This window comes from Triturus cristatus, chromosome 4_1, assembly GCF_964204655.1.
Source record: "Triturus cristatus chromosome 4_1, aTriCri1.1, whole genome shotgun sequence".
In the NCBI taxonomy this organism is placed as follows: domain Eukaryota; kingdom Metazoa; phylum Chordata; class Amphibia; order Caudata; family Salamandridae; genus Triturus; species Triturus cristatus.
In genome coordinates this window covers 1,145,880,021-1,145,898,172 of record NC_140585.1, presented here as the reverse complement: position 1 = coordinate 1,145,898,172, position 18,152 = coordinate 1,145,880,021, and the positions used below count along the sequence as shown (strand labels likewise).

At 46.4% G+C, this 18,152-nt stretch overlaps 1 protein-coding gene across 3 annotated transcripts in view; it reads left to right on the top strand.

The window, feature by feature from the left end:
- The window catches only part of LOC146856218 (C-type lectin domain family 17, member A-like), a 118,799-nt gene that overhangs the window by 18,598 nt on the left and 82,049 nt on the right, over nucleotides 1–18,152 (top strand). For all 3 annotated transcript variants that reach the window (XM_085654278.1, XM_085654280.1, XM_085654279.1), the window contains exons 2-3: nucleotides 11,919–12,014; nucleotides 14,648–14,689. In XM_085654278.1, the coding sequence (XP_085510404.1) occupies nucleotides 11,919–12,014; nucleotides 14,648–14,689 (138 nt within the window). The remainder of the gene's footprint in view (nucleotides 1–11,918; nucleotides 12,015–14,647; nucleotides 14,690–18,152) is intronic.

The window sequence follows — 18,152 nt, the reverse complement described above, 5'->3', positions numbered from 1 at the left end:
TAATAGATGGGACGCTTTTAAAGCTTATATTAGAGGTGTTACTATTTCTCTTATGGCTCACGAAAATAAAACCTTTAATGCTAATATTAAACACTTGGAAAAACAAATTGCAAAATTTGAGGGACTTTTTATTATGTCTAATGACCCTCAATATAGAATCAAATTACAAAAACTTCAATATGAGTTTAATTCAATCCTTAGCAAAAGAGCTGGTATTCAGATTTCTAATTCTAAAGCCAAATATCGTTTCAATGCCAATAGATCCGGCAGACTTTTAGCTAATTATTTGTGTATAAAAAAAGATAAAACTCAAATCAATTCAATTCATGGCCCTAATGGTAAAATTGCTTTATCGCACAAAGATATTGTTAATCAATTTTTGGATTTTTATTCTACTTTCTATAACAAACCCAATTTTAGTGATGTTTCCTTGATTGATTCCTTTTTAACTAAGTGTGGGTTACCCAAGATTTCACAATCAGATAAAAGTGGGCTTGACTCTTCCATTACTCAAGACGAAATTTATCAGCCATAAAATCTCTTAAAAAAATAAGTCTCCTGGTCCCGATGGTATTACCGCTGAGTTTTACAAAGGTTTTCAATTACAGCTTATTCCTTTTTTATTTCAACGTTTTGCCTTTTTTAGTTCTACAGGAATTACTTCAGGTTCTTTTACTGAGGCTTTAATTATTGTACTTCCCAAACCTGATAAAGATCCCACACTTGTATCAAATTATCGCCCTATCTCTTTAATTAATCAAGATTGTAAGTTATATGCTAAAATACTTGCTTCTAGATCGTCCCCTGTGTTAGATTCTATTATTCATCCAGACCAATATGATTTTCTGAAGAGTAGATATTCTGCTAATAATACAAGAACTCTACTACATGTTATTGAACAAGCTTCCAATTTATCTCTACCATCGGGAATTCTCGCATTAGATGCAGAGAAAGCTTTTGTTAAAATTCACTGGCAATTTTTATTTCATACATTATTATCATTTAACTTTGGTGATACATTTATTTGCATGATTTCTGCTCTGTATTCTGCTCCTACTGCTTGTTTATTTATCAATGACCAAATATCAAACCAATTTTCTCTTTTTAAGAAGTACAAGACAAGGTTGCCCTCTTTCCCCACTTTTGTTCCTTATAGGTATTGAACCCTTACTTACTTCTATAAGAAATTGTGATAATGTTAAGGGAATCAATATTAAAGACGTCATTATTGGGGGGAGGAGCCTAGCGCGCAACCAAGATGGCCGCGTAGGTGCGAGGCTCCCGAGGACCTCCGCAACCTCCTACGTTTATCCTGTCTTCATCCTGCATCGGTTGAGGGGACTGTGTCGGTGAGCCTGAGCCGAGGTGGTACCCGTTTCCCGTTTTCGAATCGGACCTCGGGTGCCGGAGTGAGCCTACTTCTCTCCTGACCCCGCATTCGCGTTTGGGGGCGACCCAGTGGCAAAGTGAACAACAACGGCGGGCTGGGCCTGGCGAGTCGCGTACCCCACACTTTCACTTTCACTTTTGAGTCCCCTTGCCGTTATCGCAAGTGGGATCACGGCGCTCTTTGTGTTGGGGTGGCCTCGCTGGGAGACCCTGCCTGCCTGCCTGCTGTGGCCCGCTCTGCCGTCCTGGGGTGGCCCCCGGGGCTCGTGGCCTTGATTGCTTGGTCTCCACTGCGTGGCTGGTGCGGGTGCGAGACACGCGACGATGGCCACGAAGCAGGATGGGGATCGGTTGAAGGCCAAGTCAACCCGGCGTGGCACCGCACATCAGGCCAACATCATGGACCGCTACACCCTCCCGAAGGGGTCTCCCGGCGGATCGCACAAGTCCTCTGAGTGCCCCCCGGATGCCCCGGATTTGCCTACGGATCTGTCTCTGCAAGACGTCATGGGCGCCATTGCTGAGATGAAGGCCTCAGTGGGCCAGCAGTTTGACACTCTAGCACACAAAATCGACGCGGTCCTCATTGATGTCAACCTTGTGAGAGCTGATCTCTCTAAGACTAACGACCGGGTCGACTCTTTGGCCCACACCGCGTCGGGCCTCACGACTGAGGTGGCGGCCCTTCAAACGGAGGTGCACCGGCTCCGTCAGGCAAGTGCGCTCATGGATCGGCGCCTGGAGGACTCCGAGAGCCGGGCCCGGAGGAATAATTTCCGTATCATCGGAGTACCCGAGGGACGGGAGGAGTCGGCGGCGGATCTCTTTGTGGAGGACCTGATCACTACCCATCTTCAGCCTCGAGGACTGAGTAAATTCTTTGCTGTGGAGAGGGCCCATAGAGTTCCCGGGGGCAGACCGAAGGTCGGAGCCCCTCCGCGGCCTCTTATTGCCCGTATTTTTAACTTTCGGGACAGGGATGCGATTTTGCAAGCTTCCAGACTGCAAGGGCCGATTAAGCTGGAGAACATGGACGTGAACTTTTATCCTGACTTCACCCAAGCGGTCCAGAAGCAGAGACTGAGTTTCCTGGGCGTCAAGCGGCAGCTTCGAGGCATGAACTTAAAATACGCCATGCTCTTCCCGGCCAGGCTGCGGGTGGAGGTGGATGGTCGCACTCACTTTTTTGACCGTCCTGAAACGGCCGGGGACTGGCTGGACACTTTGTCTGGGGGTCATGATCGGGATGGCGGGGGGGGGGGCGGCGGGAGGAGAGTGCCCACCGGACCGGGTCTGAGGTACTGATGCGGGGGCTCACTCCGGATGCTGCCACTTTCGGCCAAGCTTAGGGTCTTTTGTCTGTCGTGTCTTGTCTCCCCTCCATTGGAGATGGTGCGGGGTCTCGAGGGGGTGCTCTTTCCTCCTCTAGGGGGTCTTAGTAGTTTAAATTACACAGGGGCGACAGGCACACTGCAAGTTGGGGGGGCTGTCTGGGCTCATGCAGGGGTGCAGGGAGGGGGGAGTTTTGTTGGGGCGGTTGGGTTGGGGTGGGGTATTGTTTATTTGTACCACAAGGCAAAAATATTGTTGTGCTATTCCTAAAGTGCTCTCTGGGGGGCGATTGATCGCTTTCGGCTATGATGGGGGGTAGGGGACTGAGTCTTTTGTCCTGGAATGTTAATGGACTGGGGGACAGGATAAAACGGGGGGTGGTCCTGCAGTTCCTAAAACGAATTTCACCTGATATAGTCTTTCTGCAGGAAACACACCTCATTGGAAACTCCTTTCGTGCTATGAATAGACGGGGCTACCGCCTTATGGCCCACTCGGGCTTCACGTCTGGTTCAAGGGGTGTGGGCATTATGGCTAAGACCTCGCTCCCGTTGGAAGTTGATGAGGTGCTCTATGATGACAGGGGACGGTACACAGTTCTGGTGGGTAGATTGGAGGGCAGAGTGATTGTTTTCGTTTCTGTTTATGTCCCGCCGGGGTTGCAAACGACTACTTTTGCGGATCTGGGGCACCTCCTCCTTGGCCTTCCGGAGGGGATTCTAGTGGTTGGGGGGGATTTTAACGCTGTGGTTTCCGGGACTGAGGATCGTCATCCCCCTAGGGATCTCCCCCGTGCCCAAGCGTGGTTGTCCGGCCTCTTGGATACCTTGGGGCTGGTGGATTGCTGGCGTTTGAAACACCCTACGCAGATACAGTACACCTTTCATTCCGGGGCCCATGGCAGTCTTTCGAGGCTAGATTATGTCCTAATGCCAGCGGCGCATGCGGGGAGGTGCGCCATTTGGCGCGGGGTATTTCAGACCACTCCCCGCTCCTGTTGCACTTCGACATTGTCCCGAGGGGGGAGGGGAGGATGGTCCCGATTAATCCCTGGTACCTGCGTGACCCCACCATTCGCACAGAGCTGGTTAAATCCCTTAAGCGATATTTTGAAGATAATGTGGGGTCTGTGTCCTCGGCGGTCTCTCTGTGGGAGGCGTTCAAGACGGTACTCCGGGGGGAGGCCCTGTCCCTTATTTCCCATTCCCGGAGGCGCGAGCGGGAGGAGGTGACCCGTATTGAAACTGAGATAACTGAGTTGGAGGGTGATTTGGAGTGTGGGGTGACGGAGGACAAATTGCATGCTCTCCGACTCAAGCAGGCGGACTACAAGGCCCTCGTCACGGAGGCAGCCAGGGGCCTCAGTAGGGAGCAACAGGGGAGACTGTATGATGTGGGTGACAAGGCTGGTAAACTGATTGCGTGGCTGGATAAAAAGGAGAGAGCGAGTCGAGTTGTTCCGTCGATTGAGCAATTGGATGGTGTGTGTGTCACTGACCCAGGAAGAATTGTCGATTGCTTTGCAGAATATTTCCGTGGGGTGTACTCCCCGGTATCTTCCCGCTCGGAAGAGGACTCCCATGCCTTACTTAAAGACATTGCGTTGCCTTCCCTTTCGGAGGAGGATAAAGCGTTGTTGGACGTGACCCCAACATCTGAGGAAATTGCCCTCGCCATACGCTCGGTCGCCTCCGGCAAAGCCATGGGTCCTAATGGCCTTCCCATCGAACTGTATAAACTACGACCGGATACGCTGGCGCCACATCTCCGTGCTATGTTCCTCGCGGCCCGCTCGGCGGGTTCCCTCCCGCTGGACCAGCGTCTGGCCACTATCGTGGTTATTCATAAGGAGGGGAGGCCGCGGGATCGGGTCATGTCCTACAGGCCCATTTCGCTGCTGAATGCGGAACCCAAAATTCTCGCCAAGGTGTTGGCTAATCGGCTGGTTGGCGTGGTGTGCGACCTGATTCACCAGGATCAGTCCGGCTTTATCCCTCATCGCAACACTGCGCTCAACCCGCGGCGTTTGCATGGGGTGCTCGCGCGGGTCCTGTTCATACGAGAGCCGGCCATTTTGGCGTCCCTGGACGCCACTATGGCGTTCGACACGCTTGAGTGGCCATATATTTGGGCGACACTGGCGAAGTTTGGTTTTGGCCCGGGATTCATCGTTTGGGTGAAATTGTTGTATTCCGGACCGCTGGCGCAGGTGGCGGTGAACGGTAGAGTGTCGGCTCCGTTTGAGCTGGGTAGGGGCACGCGGCAGGGCTGGCCGTTATCACCGCTCCTCTTCGCGCTTGCCTTGGAGCCCCTGGCGGAGTGGCTGCGGTGGCATCCTTCTATCCGTGGTCTCCGATGGACCCCCGAGTATGAGGATCGCGTATCCCTTTACGCGGATGATATTCTCTTATACCTTGCCTCCCCGCGTAAATCACTGATTGTACTAGTTGATGTTTTGCACTCATTTGGCCGCAACTCCGGCTTAGTCATCAATTGGGCTAAATCTTGTGTGTATGTCCTTTCCGGGGAGGCTCCTATCCTTCCGCGGGGTTGTCCGATCCAGATCGCTCCGCAGGGATTTAAGTACCTGGGTATCTTCATTACCCTGGACGCGGAGGCCCGATATAAACAGAACTTGCTCCCCCCCTCCAGCGCCTGAAGGATGACGTGGCGCGTTGGTGGCGCTTGCCGCTCTCACCGCTCGGCCGTGCGGCATTGTTTAAGATGATGTCGCTGCCACGTTTCCTGTACGCTTTACAGAATATGATGGACGTTGTCCCGGCGCGCTACTTTCGCGAGGTGGAGAGTCTGCAGCGACGCCTGTTCTGGGAGGGTAGGCCGCGTATCGCCCTTGCGAAGCTGACGCTCCCGTGGTACGACGGGGGGGTCGCCCTCCCAGACATCAAACGGTATTACTGGGCCTCCCAGCTGGCTGCGATAAACCACGGCCTTTATGGGCCCGCGCTTAACCCGGCCTTTGAAATGGATAAACTATTACTGCCGGGTGGCGACTATAACCGGGCGCTGTATTCTAGATCGCTTGACGCGCGTCTGACGGGCCCTACGCGGGTCGCGGTACGGGTGTGGCACGCGGCTAACTTGGCGATGGGGTGGAAGGACCGGTTGACCCGGGCGACGCCACTGTATGCATCGGAGCGGCTGGGCTCCCTGTGGACCTCGAAGGGCTTTGAGAAGTGGGACATGATAGGCATCAGCAAGGTGGGCGATCTCTGGACGAAGGGGGGATTTAAGACGTTCGAGGTGCTGCAGACGGAATTCCAGTTGCAGGACAGGGAGTACTTTCGATATATGCAGGTCCGTCACGCGCTGTGCTCCGTATTCCCGGATGTTGCCTCCATCCCGGAGTACTCCCCTCTGGAAGATAGAGTGCTAGATGGGCATGTACCGGACGGCACGATTTCATTAATTTACAAAAAGCTCATCAATGATCGCTCGGGACTGCTGACTGGCCTTCGTGAGGCGTGGGGGGCTGATGGACTGGAGCTGGATGACGAGGACTGGGTGTCTGCGGTGGCCTCCCCGAAAGAGGTGGCCATACCGGCTCGCCTTCGCTTCGTCCAGCTCAAGATACTCCATAGGGTCTATGTTACGGGGCCGGGTCTGATGCGTATGGGCTATGCCGTGGACGGGTTGTGTAAGCGTGGGTGTGGTGCTTTGGGGACCTTTCTCCATATTTTGTGGGAATGCCCGGAGGTGGCGCGATTCTGGCGTGGTGTGCATGCGGTTTTGCAGGCAGTCACGCATGTGACGCTGCTGCCCGAGGCTAGGAGATGTCTCCTAAATGTGTGGGAGCCAACCGACTACTCAGTGCCACAGACGTGGTGGGTGACTCTGGGATATATGGTGGCCAAGCGTGATATTGCGCAATTGTGGGGTTCCCAGAGGTTGCCAACTGTCTCGGCGTGGAAGGACAACATGGATTGGTGTATGTTTCGGGAAAAGGTAGTGTATGTGGCGAGAGGTAAGCCTGGGAAATGGGTGAAAGTGTGGGGCCCCTGGAACACCTACCGTGGGGGAATCTGTACCCCGCCGCTGACGCCTGATCTGTCACCGGCCCCGTCTCCTTAGCCTGCTTGTCTCCCTGGTTCTGGGCATTGAGTTCACTTTGTCTCCGTCCCGACCTATCCCCCCCTTGCTATTCCTGTGGATCGGTAGGGTCCCCCCCAGGGGAGCTCATGCTGCTACTTCGACTGTTGGTTGCCTTGTGGGTTTGTTTTTTTTCGTTTCTTATATAAAAATGAAACCGTTGTGTGGGGTCCGGATGGTGTGGCTGCCGACGCTTCTTTCAACTCCTGTGATCTCTCTTCTGCCGCAGCGTGTGTTTTACTGCTTGTATTATATGCTCTTCCTGTTTGCTAGCGGACGGCCTGAAGGGTGTAGGCCCATCTTTGTACATTTTTTGGATTCTGTAATAAACGGTTTCAAAAAACAAACAAAAAAAAAAAAGACGTCATTATTAAAACATTAGCATATGCTGATGATGTACTTTTATTTATTAGCGATCCTTTATCCTCATTGCCTCCCCTATTAGAAATTATTTTAAAATATGCCACAGTATCTGGCTACAAATTGAATGCTAATAAAACTGAATTTTTCCTTTTAAATATTTATTGTACTCCTGATATGTTACCTGTGAATGAAATTATTTGGCAAAAAGATAAATTGAAGTATCTTGGTATTCTGTTCTCGTCATCCATAAAGTCTACAATAACACTGAACTGTGATGTTATTTTAAATTATATCAAAGATAAAACATCCAAATGGTCTTCACTTCACCTTTCACAGTGGGGAATAATGGATGCTATTCAAATGACTATTGCTCCCAAAATTTTCTATACTCTAGCTATGATTCCTACTCAATTTACAAAGATGTTGATAAACTTCTCTCCAAATTTCTTTGGAATAATAAATCACCTCATATTAGTTATATTAAATATAAAATAATAAAATGTAATGCAGATTTTGGTTTACCTGACTTTTTTCATTATCACAAAGCTTTCATTTTGAAACAAAGTTTCATATGGTTTAACCATTCCTCTTTAAATAATCCACCTAAGTGGCTTCTTATCGAGAAGTCAATAGTTACTCCATTTCCATTACCCACTTTGTTAACCATGTCTAATAAATCACCATTTTTACATAAATCTGTTATTCTTAAATCCACTAAATTGATTTTTAATGATTTAGACTCAATTTTTCAATCTCCTGTGTCTACTACAGAAGACTTGTCATTATGGTATAGCACAGTTATTAAATTAAATAGAAATATACGTTTTTGGTATTCATGGATTATTGCTGGTATTTTTTATCTTAAAGATGTCTATTCCAACAATGTGTTCATATCCTTTGATGCTCTACAAACAAAATTTAGTTGACCTCAGTCTGATATTACCAAATATGAATATTTATGTAACTCAATTCTAGATTCATTTCCCCATGTTATTCCTTCTAATGTTAAAGCTGACTTAGCAAATTATAGTCAAACCGTTTCCACATCGTCTCATGGTGTTTCTATTTTATATAAAAAATTATCTCATTCTCTAGGAACCAACATTAATATGATTTCAGTATTTTGGAATAACAAACTTCCCCTCTCCTTATCTGTTGATATATGGAAAGATATTTGGCTTAGTAATATTTCTGGTTGGTTACCTGTCTCACTTTATCAAACTAATTCTTATATTTTATTTAACTGTTTATGGACTCCATTACGTTTATTTCAAACTAAACTCCTCCAATCTTCAACTTGTTGGCACTGTAAATTACATCTGGGTTCATTAAAACATATGCTTTTTGATTGTCCTTTAGTTGCTAAATTCTGGTCAGATGCTTGGGATATTATAAAAAAGATATTAACTATTAATGATGATGTTTCATTTAAAATGGTAATATGTAAATCTGCTGCTCTGACACACAAATTGAATGACTTATAAGGTAAACATTTTATTTTTCTAATATCAGCTGCTTTAAAGTCCATTACATTCTGTTGGAAAGATGTTTTGTTATTATCAGTTCATGCTTGGTGGTCATGGGTGATTCTTACAAGAAGAGGTGCTCAGTTATCTTTATCCGGTATTGGTCATAATTCTAACTCTTATCAATCTTTTTGGATACCTGTTGATATATATTTATCTTCTTAAATTATATATTTATATCTAGTTTTATTGTAATTTTATTAGACAAATGTTTTTGCGATAGTAGCTCTTTATCTGCTAGTTAATGCAATAGTTTTCTAATTGTATTCCTTCCCCTTTTTATTTTTTATTGAGTAATTGTAATGTTGTTACCTACTGCAATCCATTTGCTGCTTTTGTATCTCTATATTATGACTAGGTATTTTCGCTCAATAATATTTTTTCTGTATTGTCTTTATGTTTTGCTTACTAAAAAAACTCAATAAAATCTTTTGAACATAAAAAAAAGGGGGCAAGGACACAGCCCTTTCTTAAACCCTTTTCAATATTAAAGTTTTTTGTGCACTCCGCTTGCTTCCCCTATCTCATGCTGGCTGTAGCTCCCCCATATAGCTGCCCAATAAAGGTGATAATCAGAGCCTCAATACCCATACTCTCCATAATAGACCACAACTTAATGTGGACCACGCAGTCAAAAGCGGCCGAGAGTTCCATAAAAGCCATACAGAGCTGCCCTTGTTTTATTAGTGTTATTTAGCTGCTACTAGCACTACATTAAGGCACTGATCTAAAGTGCCTTTACCTTTCCTAAAGCCATATTGTACTTTGGAGAGCATGTTCTTTTCTCCTACCCAGTCTTCTAGCCTATTTCGGAGAAGGCGTCCCTATCTCCCAAGAGATAGGCTTATAGTTCTAGGGTTGGCACTATCTCCCTTGTTAAAAACTGGGATAATTACTGAATGCTACCAAGAATTTGGAAGCCCGGTTTTAGCTATCGAATTAAAAACATTTGTTCATAGGGTGACGCATAGTGATGTGTTAGTTCGAAAAATATCAAAAGGACCCCTTCAGGACCCGGAGCCTTCAGGGCTTTTGACTGCTGCAAGGGTAGATTTAATTCTGTTACCTCAAAAATCATTCTGGAGGAGTGGTGATCTGCTTGGTTACTAGACCCTTCATTACTCTGAAAGTTTTTTTGCAAATAGTTAACCCAACCCTCTTCCTCGATATGTATCTCTAGGGACGGGTCTTCTGATTCTTCAAAAATGGGAGCATTCACTAGTTTCCAAAATCCAATGTTATCATTTTGTTCCGAGGCTTGGAGTAGATTTTACCAAGCTTCTCCTTTCAAGTCTTGCTCATTTATAGCTCAATAGCCAATTAATACAGACTTATGACAAAAGTATACTCACTAGAGTTCCATAATATTTCCTCTCAATCCTGCATAACCGCTCAAGCTGCTGTGTACACAGGTCAGACCGTGTTAGTTGAAATGTTTGCCATACGCGACTGACACACCCACTAACCATCTGCCAGAGGATGGTGGACTCACGTCACCACGAGACTTATCTGAGAAAGTCCGGCACCTGGGACTGCCTTAACTCCTTTGACTAAGCCTGTGGTGGGGGATATTTCCATCCCTTGCTTACCCTTCATTATTCTGTCATACCCAAGCTCCTCTCCCCTGATACCTCTACTGTCCCATCCCATCACAACCTCTCATTCCTCTATTTATACAAGTCTCACCAGCCAACATTTGTAGGCGAGCGTATGTGTTCATTTTAAAAAATGAAATAAACAAATTTGAACCATAAAATGGCCACAGCGCGTTCTAGATGCGCTAGGCATGGTGTGGTCACTTGTGGTATTTAAACAAAAATGAATGACGTTTGTTAAAAATACAATCAACCTTCTACCAAACATCAAATGTAATACCCATGTGAATCCATAGTAAAAAGACGATATAGCATTATGACAGTGTCTCTTGTCATATTGAAGGACATAGAACCTAAGAAACTTTTGTATCTGTTCTAGCGTTTACCATAAATCATCCTTCTTTACGAGCACTGATCTAGTTATGCAAGTCTTTCCTTCATGATTATTGTACTTTTACCATCGGTATCCTTCTATAAGCTGATGTTCATAATTCTACAAAACAAAGTCCACACAAATCAACTTACTCTGTTTGAATCATATTACCACCAGAAATCGAGATAATTTATAAAAAGTTAATCATTTTTCCTTTTTCTCCATAATGTACATTGTGAACCTTCCATTTTCTATCGTTTTTACGTATCTCTCACCAGAAGCCTTTGTTCAAAGGAATTCATAGGGGCAGGTAACTCTAGGAGGAAGGTAAAGCTGGGACAGAGTCAGTCATACTCTATGCACACCCATCATATGTCTGATACTTCCACAGTCATTCTGAGGCATTTTCCAACAGACAAAAGCACCTTTGAACAGTACTTGCAAATTGTAAATAGAGCAACAGCATGAGCACAGAAAACACACATTATTAAAGCCAACAGAATTTGGTGACAGATGAATATGCCACTGGGTTAGGCCAAGATGCGATTGACAAAGTTGCAACCCAATGTCTGAAAGAGGCTAGACAAAGAAAGCCAGTGATTGAAAGGGACAGACCCAAAGCCCACTCTGTGTATTTTTTTGTTAGTAATATATCTGTTTAAATGGCATTAAATGGAGGTATTAGGCATTAATCAAAATGCATAATAGAAAATGGGCCACCCTTAGCAACCATTGACACACATTGTGACTCCAACATGTGCAAGGTAGGTTTACCTCTTCTCCTCATTACACCTTCTGAACCCTGCTGCACGGATCATACAATGCAACGTCCCTGAAAATTACGAACTTTACACTGATATGCAGTAAAAATGTATTTGAAGGGTCATGAGGGTTGGGTAATATCCCTGACTTCTAAACACACATAGGAAGCTACTTTTCATTTTCCCAGCCTGTTGCAAAGGTGAGGTGCTGACAGATATAGAAAACATACATATCCTACATACCACTAACTGGACGTCGGGCTAACTAAACCTCAGTAGCAAGGCCTCTCCGCGTGGATAGATAAACATGTGACACACCTCATGTGATTCTTCAAGGCATGGACCATGATGTCCTGGATCAGATAAGTTGATGTCAAAAGTCAATTTCGTCCCACTGTCCTCTCAGTGTCTTGCTGCTTTCATGACATTAGCCGTTCTCCTGTTATTGTTTTCTAACTTCTGTCGTTCAAAGGTGACCACATCTATGATAACTTCCTGAAGGTCAAGACCCATGGAAGTTGGAAGCAGCCGGATGTCCCCAAACGATCCACCCCCATGGACTCATCCGGTAAGTGGCGCATCCCACAGTACCTTCCAGTGTCTCTGCCCAGTGCGCTGCTGGATGTAGGGGGACCTGGGAAGAGAATAAGAGTAAATACTGAAGTCTTGACACTAATGAGGGTTTGAGGTTATGGGATCTGATGACCAATCTGTTGACATTGAGCAATTGTCGCTGTTCACCTTATGGGGAAAGGTAGTGAATCCCTAGAGTGGGAAAGTGGACGGAAGGGAAAGATATTGGAATGAATGAGAACGAGATTAGAGACAAGACAAAGAGTGGTGAGCGACTGAATGGAGGTAGAGAGATGCCCAAGAAAGATTATGTTCCAATGAAGGGATAGGGTCCCAAACAGGGCCGGACTGGCTGTAGCGGGCACCAGGCCATCTCCCGGTGCGCCTCACGGGTGGGGGCCGGTTTTGGGCCCCTGGGGGCCGTTTTTGCAGCATAGCTGCAAAACAGGCCCTGTAACAAAATCGACCAAAAACCGGCCCTGGCAAAGAGCTCGGCGGCACCCCCAACCCCGCGGGCGGGGGCCAGGCCGAGCACTTCGCCAGGGCCGGTTTTGGTTCCCAGACCGGCCCTGGTCCCAAATATCCTACAGCAGTGCTTCCAAACTTTTTAGAACCACAATCCAATTTTTAAAACAACAAACGTTCATGACCCACCTAGCTTTAATGGACATGAGGTGTGCCTTTTTTACATTTAACTAAAGCATCGTGTGGTTGTGCATTTCCATTGAAATGGCCACTAAATTTGCCCAGATTCACAGTTTGACTGATAAAACTATATAGCACACAAATGATAATATGTGGAAATTGAGTTTTCAGTGAATATTTATCATTTGTGCATCACCAGGTGAAGTATCTTGATTTGTTTTAATCCTATTAAAATTTTTGTTTCCATCACACTTCAGAATTACAAAAAACATGAGATTCAATTTTGCTTTCCTTACTGCTGAATGTGTGCATTTCATTTAAAGGTATTTAGATTTTGTTGTGTGTTACAAAAATAACATCCTGCAGCCTTTCATTTCACATGCCATGAACCCCTGCAATAATTCACGTAACTTTTTTTCTGATTGCAAAGTAAGAGGAGTTTGTAAATACCGATCCACAGAAAAAAATAATCAGCAATTTGTTAGAAGATGTGGTCTGACATTTGTCCTCTGTCCCTGAAATACAGAAAATGTGACAAGATAAATGCATAATTTAAAGTCATCTTAATTTATTGCATGGAATTTCGTGACCCTCAAAACATTGGCTCACAACCTACCCCCAGTTTGGGAAACAGTGTCCCATAGAAACCAAGGCGCCTGCTCTCTGTAGGTGTGATATTCAAGTTCTATACTATGATTTCTATGCCAAGTCACCAAAGAATAATTGTTTTCTGCAGAAGACCTAGTGTGATTATAAATAGTTATTGTATGTCATTACACCTCACTGTCTTCATCATCAACCTTATAAAGCACAGAAGGCCTTGGGGCATCTAAGCGTTGGATCGTCTTGTCCAAAATGCTTCCAATAAGAGATGCATTGTACAAATCTGTAAGAGGCTTATATTATAAAAGATAATGGGCCTTATTACGATGTCGGTTGGAAAGCATTTGTCTGCTGGTCCGAGGCTTTCTGACCGACAATGGTCGGTTTACACTCCGACCACCGAATTACAATGTCAGCGAAATGGGCTAATAATCCCTTAAGGACGTCATTTCCTCCGTCGGAATTATGATGTCAGTTTCCCACAGCCTTTCCATAGCAGCCTTTTCGACATGGGAAGACAGTCAGAAAGTGACTTTGGGGGCCCCTAGCAGGTCCCCATTCTCAAACCGGCCCCTCCGTTTGTGGCCTTGGTGTGCAATAACTTCCAATTTACAATGGAAGCTTGTGCTGCGGGCAGTTTTGGCCCGACGCACAAGCTCCCATTGAAAAAAGGAAGTTTGCGGCTGCATCGTAATTGCGTTGTCTGGACCGCCGACTGGAGGTCGGTCAGTTCCGCATCCGCGGTGATGTCGATCAGAGGCAACTCCAGCCGACATTGTGATCAGGCCCTATATGTGATAAATCTCTCTCTGGGTTTTACAAAGGGTCTCTCTTCTCTTACATTACGTTTTTAATATCCTGAGCACCTCAGTGCTCAATGACCCCATCATATGCTGTTACGCTTTGATGTTCAGAATAGGGTAACTTAAGTCTGCGGAAAGGCTTTCTACATAATGAAGCTCTTGAGACTCTGCTGGCATGGGCAGTAGTTCTGTGGACTGGAGCCATTTTCAGAGCTGGAGCATAGTGCTTCCTGGGCCTGCCATCCATAGCTCTGAAGCGTGCAGCATTAGAATTCATAGTGTTCTGCCAAGGTGGACCTCTGAGTACGTATGAGCTCGGATCTCCTGACTGAGTCTCTCAAATACAGCTGTCTAGGCATGGTTCTTTTAAGTAATGCACAGGAGGTCTGCGATATACAGTGGATACCTTGGTGGAGTATGCCATTAGGCCCATCTGAAGTCTGTATTTTTGAGATAAGGTTGTACCTCTTAAGTAGTTATGGATGAATGGATAAAAACTGTCAATATAAATGGCTGGGTTCCAGGCAGTTGATGTTGGGACAGGATAATGATCCATCTTGTCTGCTCTTTATTGCAGGAGGGGAGTTGTCAGGAGCCCCGCCATGGCCGCTAAATACTGGTAAGATCACATTTTGAGTTTCTTTCCCAAGGATATGTTCCCTTTCTATTGCATGTAATAGTTACATGTTTTTATCTTTCTGTCCACAGTGAATATTTTATCATGGGACCAATCACAGGGCCTTATTTATGATGAAAAGAGCGATGCGTCACTTCTCAGTGTGCCCTCCTTGCGTCATGATGGATACGTCATATTTACTGTATGAGGCATCGTGTCGCAAGGGGTTACAGATACGTCAGTATTTCTGACGTATCTGTAGGAGCAAAAGTGACGCATTGCTGGGGTGTGTGAAAACAGACGCAACTTCAGCAATGTGTCCTTTCACATGGGGGAAGCCCCATGTGAAAGTGCCTGCATCAGTCTTACGTCTGCTGTGAGGCAGGCGTAAGATATTAACGCAATGGCATCCGAGAAGTGGCGCACTGAAATCTCATAGATTTCAATGTACCACTTCTACGAGGCTTTTTGCTGGAGAACGCCCACCCTGCATACATTATACCTGGCGCAGGTATAATATGGCGCAGGGGTTTACAAAGTGACGCATCTGCCTAGATGCGTCACTTTGTACATAGGGCGCAACATCGTGCATTCTTTATGCTGCTGGTGCGTCACAAAAAGTGACGCACAGGTGGCGTAAAAGTGACACAAGACCTCATAAATAAGGGCCACAGTGTTTTTTCTAAGCTTACATTTCTGCAAATAATCAATGGTTTCTAACAATGTGCAGGCAAGGCAAGTGTGTTTCAGCACGGCTTACACCAATCTCGTGTTGCTTGTGTTCCCGTCTAGAGGGCACTTTGCCTAGCAGGTCGGGCTGGATTGTTCCTTATGGAGCAGAATCAAGTCCGATTTTACCTAATGCAGCTCGAGCAATTGCCAGGATCTGAGATTAATTCAACTATTCCACCGATTACTTTTTTTGCTTTTCCAACTGTCATTATGCAATGAAATCCCCTCTTTTGAAGGGACTCCACCCTCAGATTTCTTAGAGACATTGCAGCAGTCTATGTGTATAAGATGTACTTGTCTGGTCTTTTCAATGAGGCAAGAACCAAGACGTTGGGATGTGTGAATAGTAACTAACACCCTAGCCAAATGAGTATTCAACCCCTTGCACCCAGCTTATTTTCTCCAGCCACTCGTTTCGCTTGTGTCAGCCTACTCTCGTCTGCCATTGCCCATCAAGTGTGTCAGGAAATTCACTCCTGAGCTACCTCATCATGTCTGTCAGGCTCTACTCTCAGAATTCCCACTCCTTTCAATGATCCACTCCAACTCTGCCCTGCCTAAGTCTTTCAGTCATGTTGCAGGTATTACAACAAGTAGCAAAGGTTGTACCGCACTTAGAGCGAAGGGGAGGCTTTAGAACACTTCACGTAGAATGGAAAAATCTTTGGGCCAATCCTATTTTGTGTGTGTAATACGGAGAGAGTACATGGCGTGTGAGACGACTGTATAGAGAAGTGACACTTAGGATCACCATACGCTTCCACCACTCCTGAGTACCTTCACGACAGAGTCATGTATCACTCTTTTTTTTTTTTTTAAAGAAACCTTTATTACACATTAAAAAGGATACAAACAAGGGCCTACAACCACAAGGGCCGGCTGCTAGAAAGCTCGGGAGCCAGCAAGGCAGCGCCATACATTCAAATGAGCCAGAAGCAAAAGCTCCCGGTAGTTCGTAAGCACATATAACAGGCCGCGGCCACAGTCCAAGGGCGATCAAAAAAGGACGGTTTCATATTTTTTAATAGAAGAAAAAAAACAAAAAAAAAACAACAATAACACACAAACAAGGCAATGAGAGTCCGAAATAGAAGCGTGCGCTCCCCAGGACGGGGGAAGATCCACATTATCTGGAATAACTCTTGACAGGTGGTGGCAGTGGGGGGCAGCGGAGAAGAGGACAAAGCATACACAATTACGTAGAATGCGCGGCTAGGGGGACAAAGCGACGTCGACCTCTCGCGGCAGAGGCGGAGCGCAGATATTTCCACGATAGGAATTCCATGGACCCCACACCTTAGTCCACCTCCCAGGCTTGCCTCTCGCCACATACACCGTCTTCTCCCTGAACATACACCAATCCATATTCTCCTTCCATACCGAAACCGCAGGCGGCCTCGGGGAACCCCACAACTGTGCGATATTGTGCTTAGCCACCATGTACCCCAAAGTCACTCACTGCGTCTGCGCCGCATTATAGTCATTTGGTTCGCAGACATTCAGCAAACACCTCCTGGCCTCTGGTAACAAAGCGACATGCGTGACCTCCTCCATTACAGTATGTACTCCGTTCCAAAATCGCACGACCTCCGAACATTCCCATAGGATATGAAGAAAGGTACCCAACAAGCCACAGCCACGCTTACACATTCCATCCCTCGAATAACCCATACGTATCAAGCCAGGCCCTGTGACATACACTCTATGGAGTATCTTCATCTGCACAAATCTAAGGCGGGCCGGGATCGCCACCTCTTTCGGGGAGGCCACCGCCGATACCCAATCCTCATCGTCCAGTTCCAATCCGTCGGCCGTCCACGCCTCCCGCAGATGGGTCAGCAAGTCCGTACGATCATTAATACGTTTTTTATAGATCAGAGAAATAGTGCTGTCGGGCACATAGCCATCTAACACTCTATCTTCCGACGGGGAATATTCTGGGATAGCAGCAACATCCGGAAAAACCGAACACAGCGCTTGGTAGACCTGTGCATATCGGAAGTACTCCCTATCATTTAATTTGTATTCAGTTTTGAGCATTTCAAACGTTTTAAAGGACCCTTTCGCCCAGAGGTCACCCACCTTACTTATACCAATCATATCCCATTTCTCGAAGCCTTTCGTTTTCCACAGACAACCCAAGCGCTGGGAGGCATACAACGGCGTCGCTCGAGTCAAGCGATCCCTCCACCCCATCGCAGCATTCGCCGCATGCCACACGCGTACCGCAACTTGCGTTGGTCCCGTCAACCGTGCATCCGGAGTCACCGAATACAGTGCCCTATTGTAATCCCCGCCGGAAGTAATAACTTATCCATCTCGAAGGCCGGATTCAAAGCAGGACCATATATCCCGTGGTTCACCGCCGCCAACTGAGATGCCCAATAGTATCTTTTAATATCGGGGAGGGCAACACCCCCATCATACCAAGGGAGTGTCAACTTGGCGAGAGCGATCCTCGGTCGCCCGTCCCAAAACAGTTGGCGCTGAAGACCCTCCACCTCATGGAAGTAACGGGCCGGCACTACATCTAGCGTATTTTGTAAAGCGTACAAGAAGCGAGGCAGCGACATCATTTTAAACAGTGCCGCCCGTCCGAGCGGCGAGAGCGGAAGCCGTCGCCATCGCGCGACGTCGGCCTTCAATCGCTGGAGTGGAGGGAGAAGGTTTCGCTCATAGCGGACCGCGGGGTCCAGTGATATGAAGATTCCCAAATATTTGAACCCCAATGTAG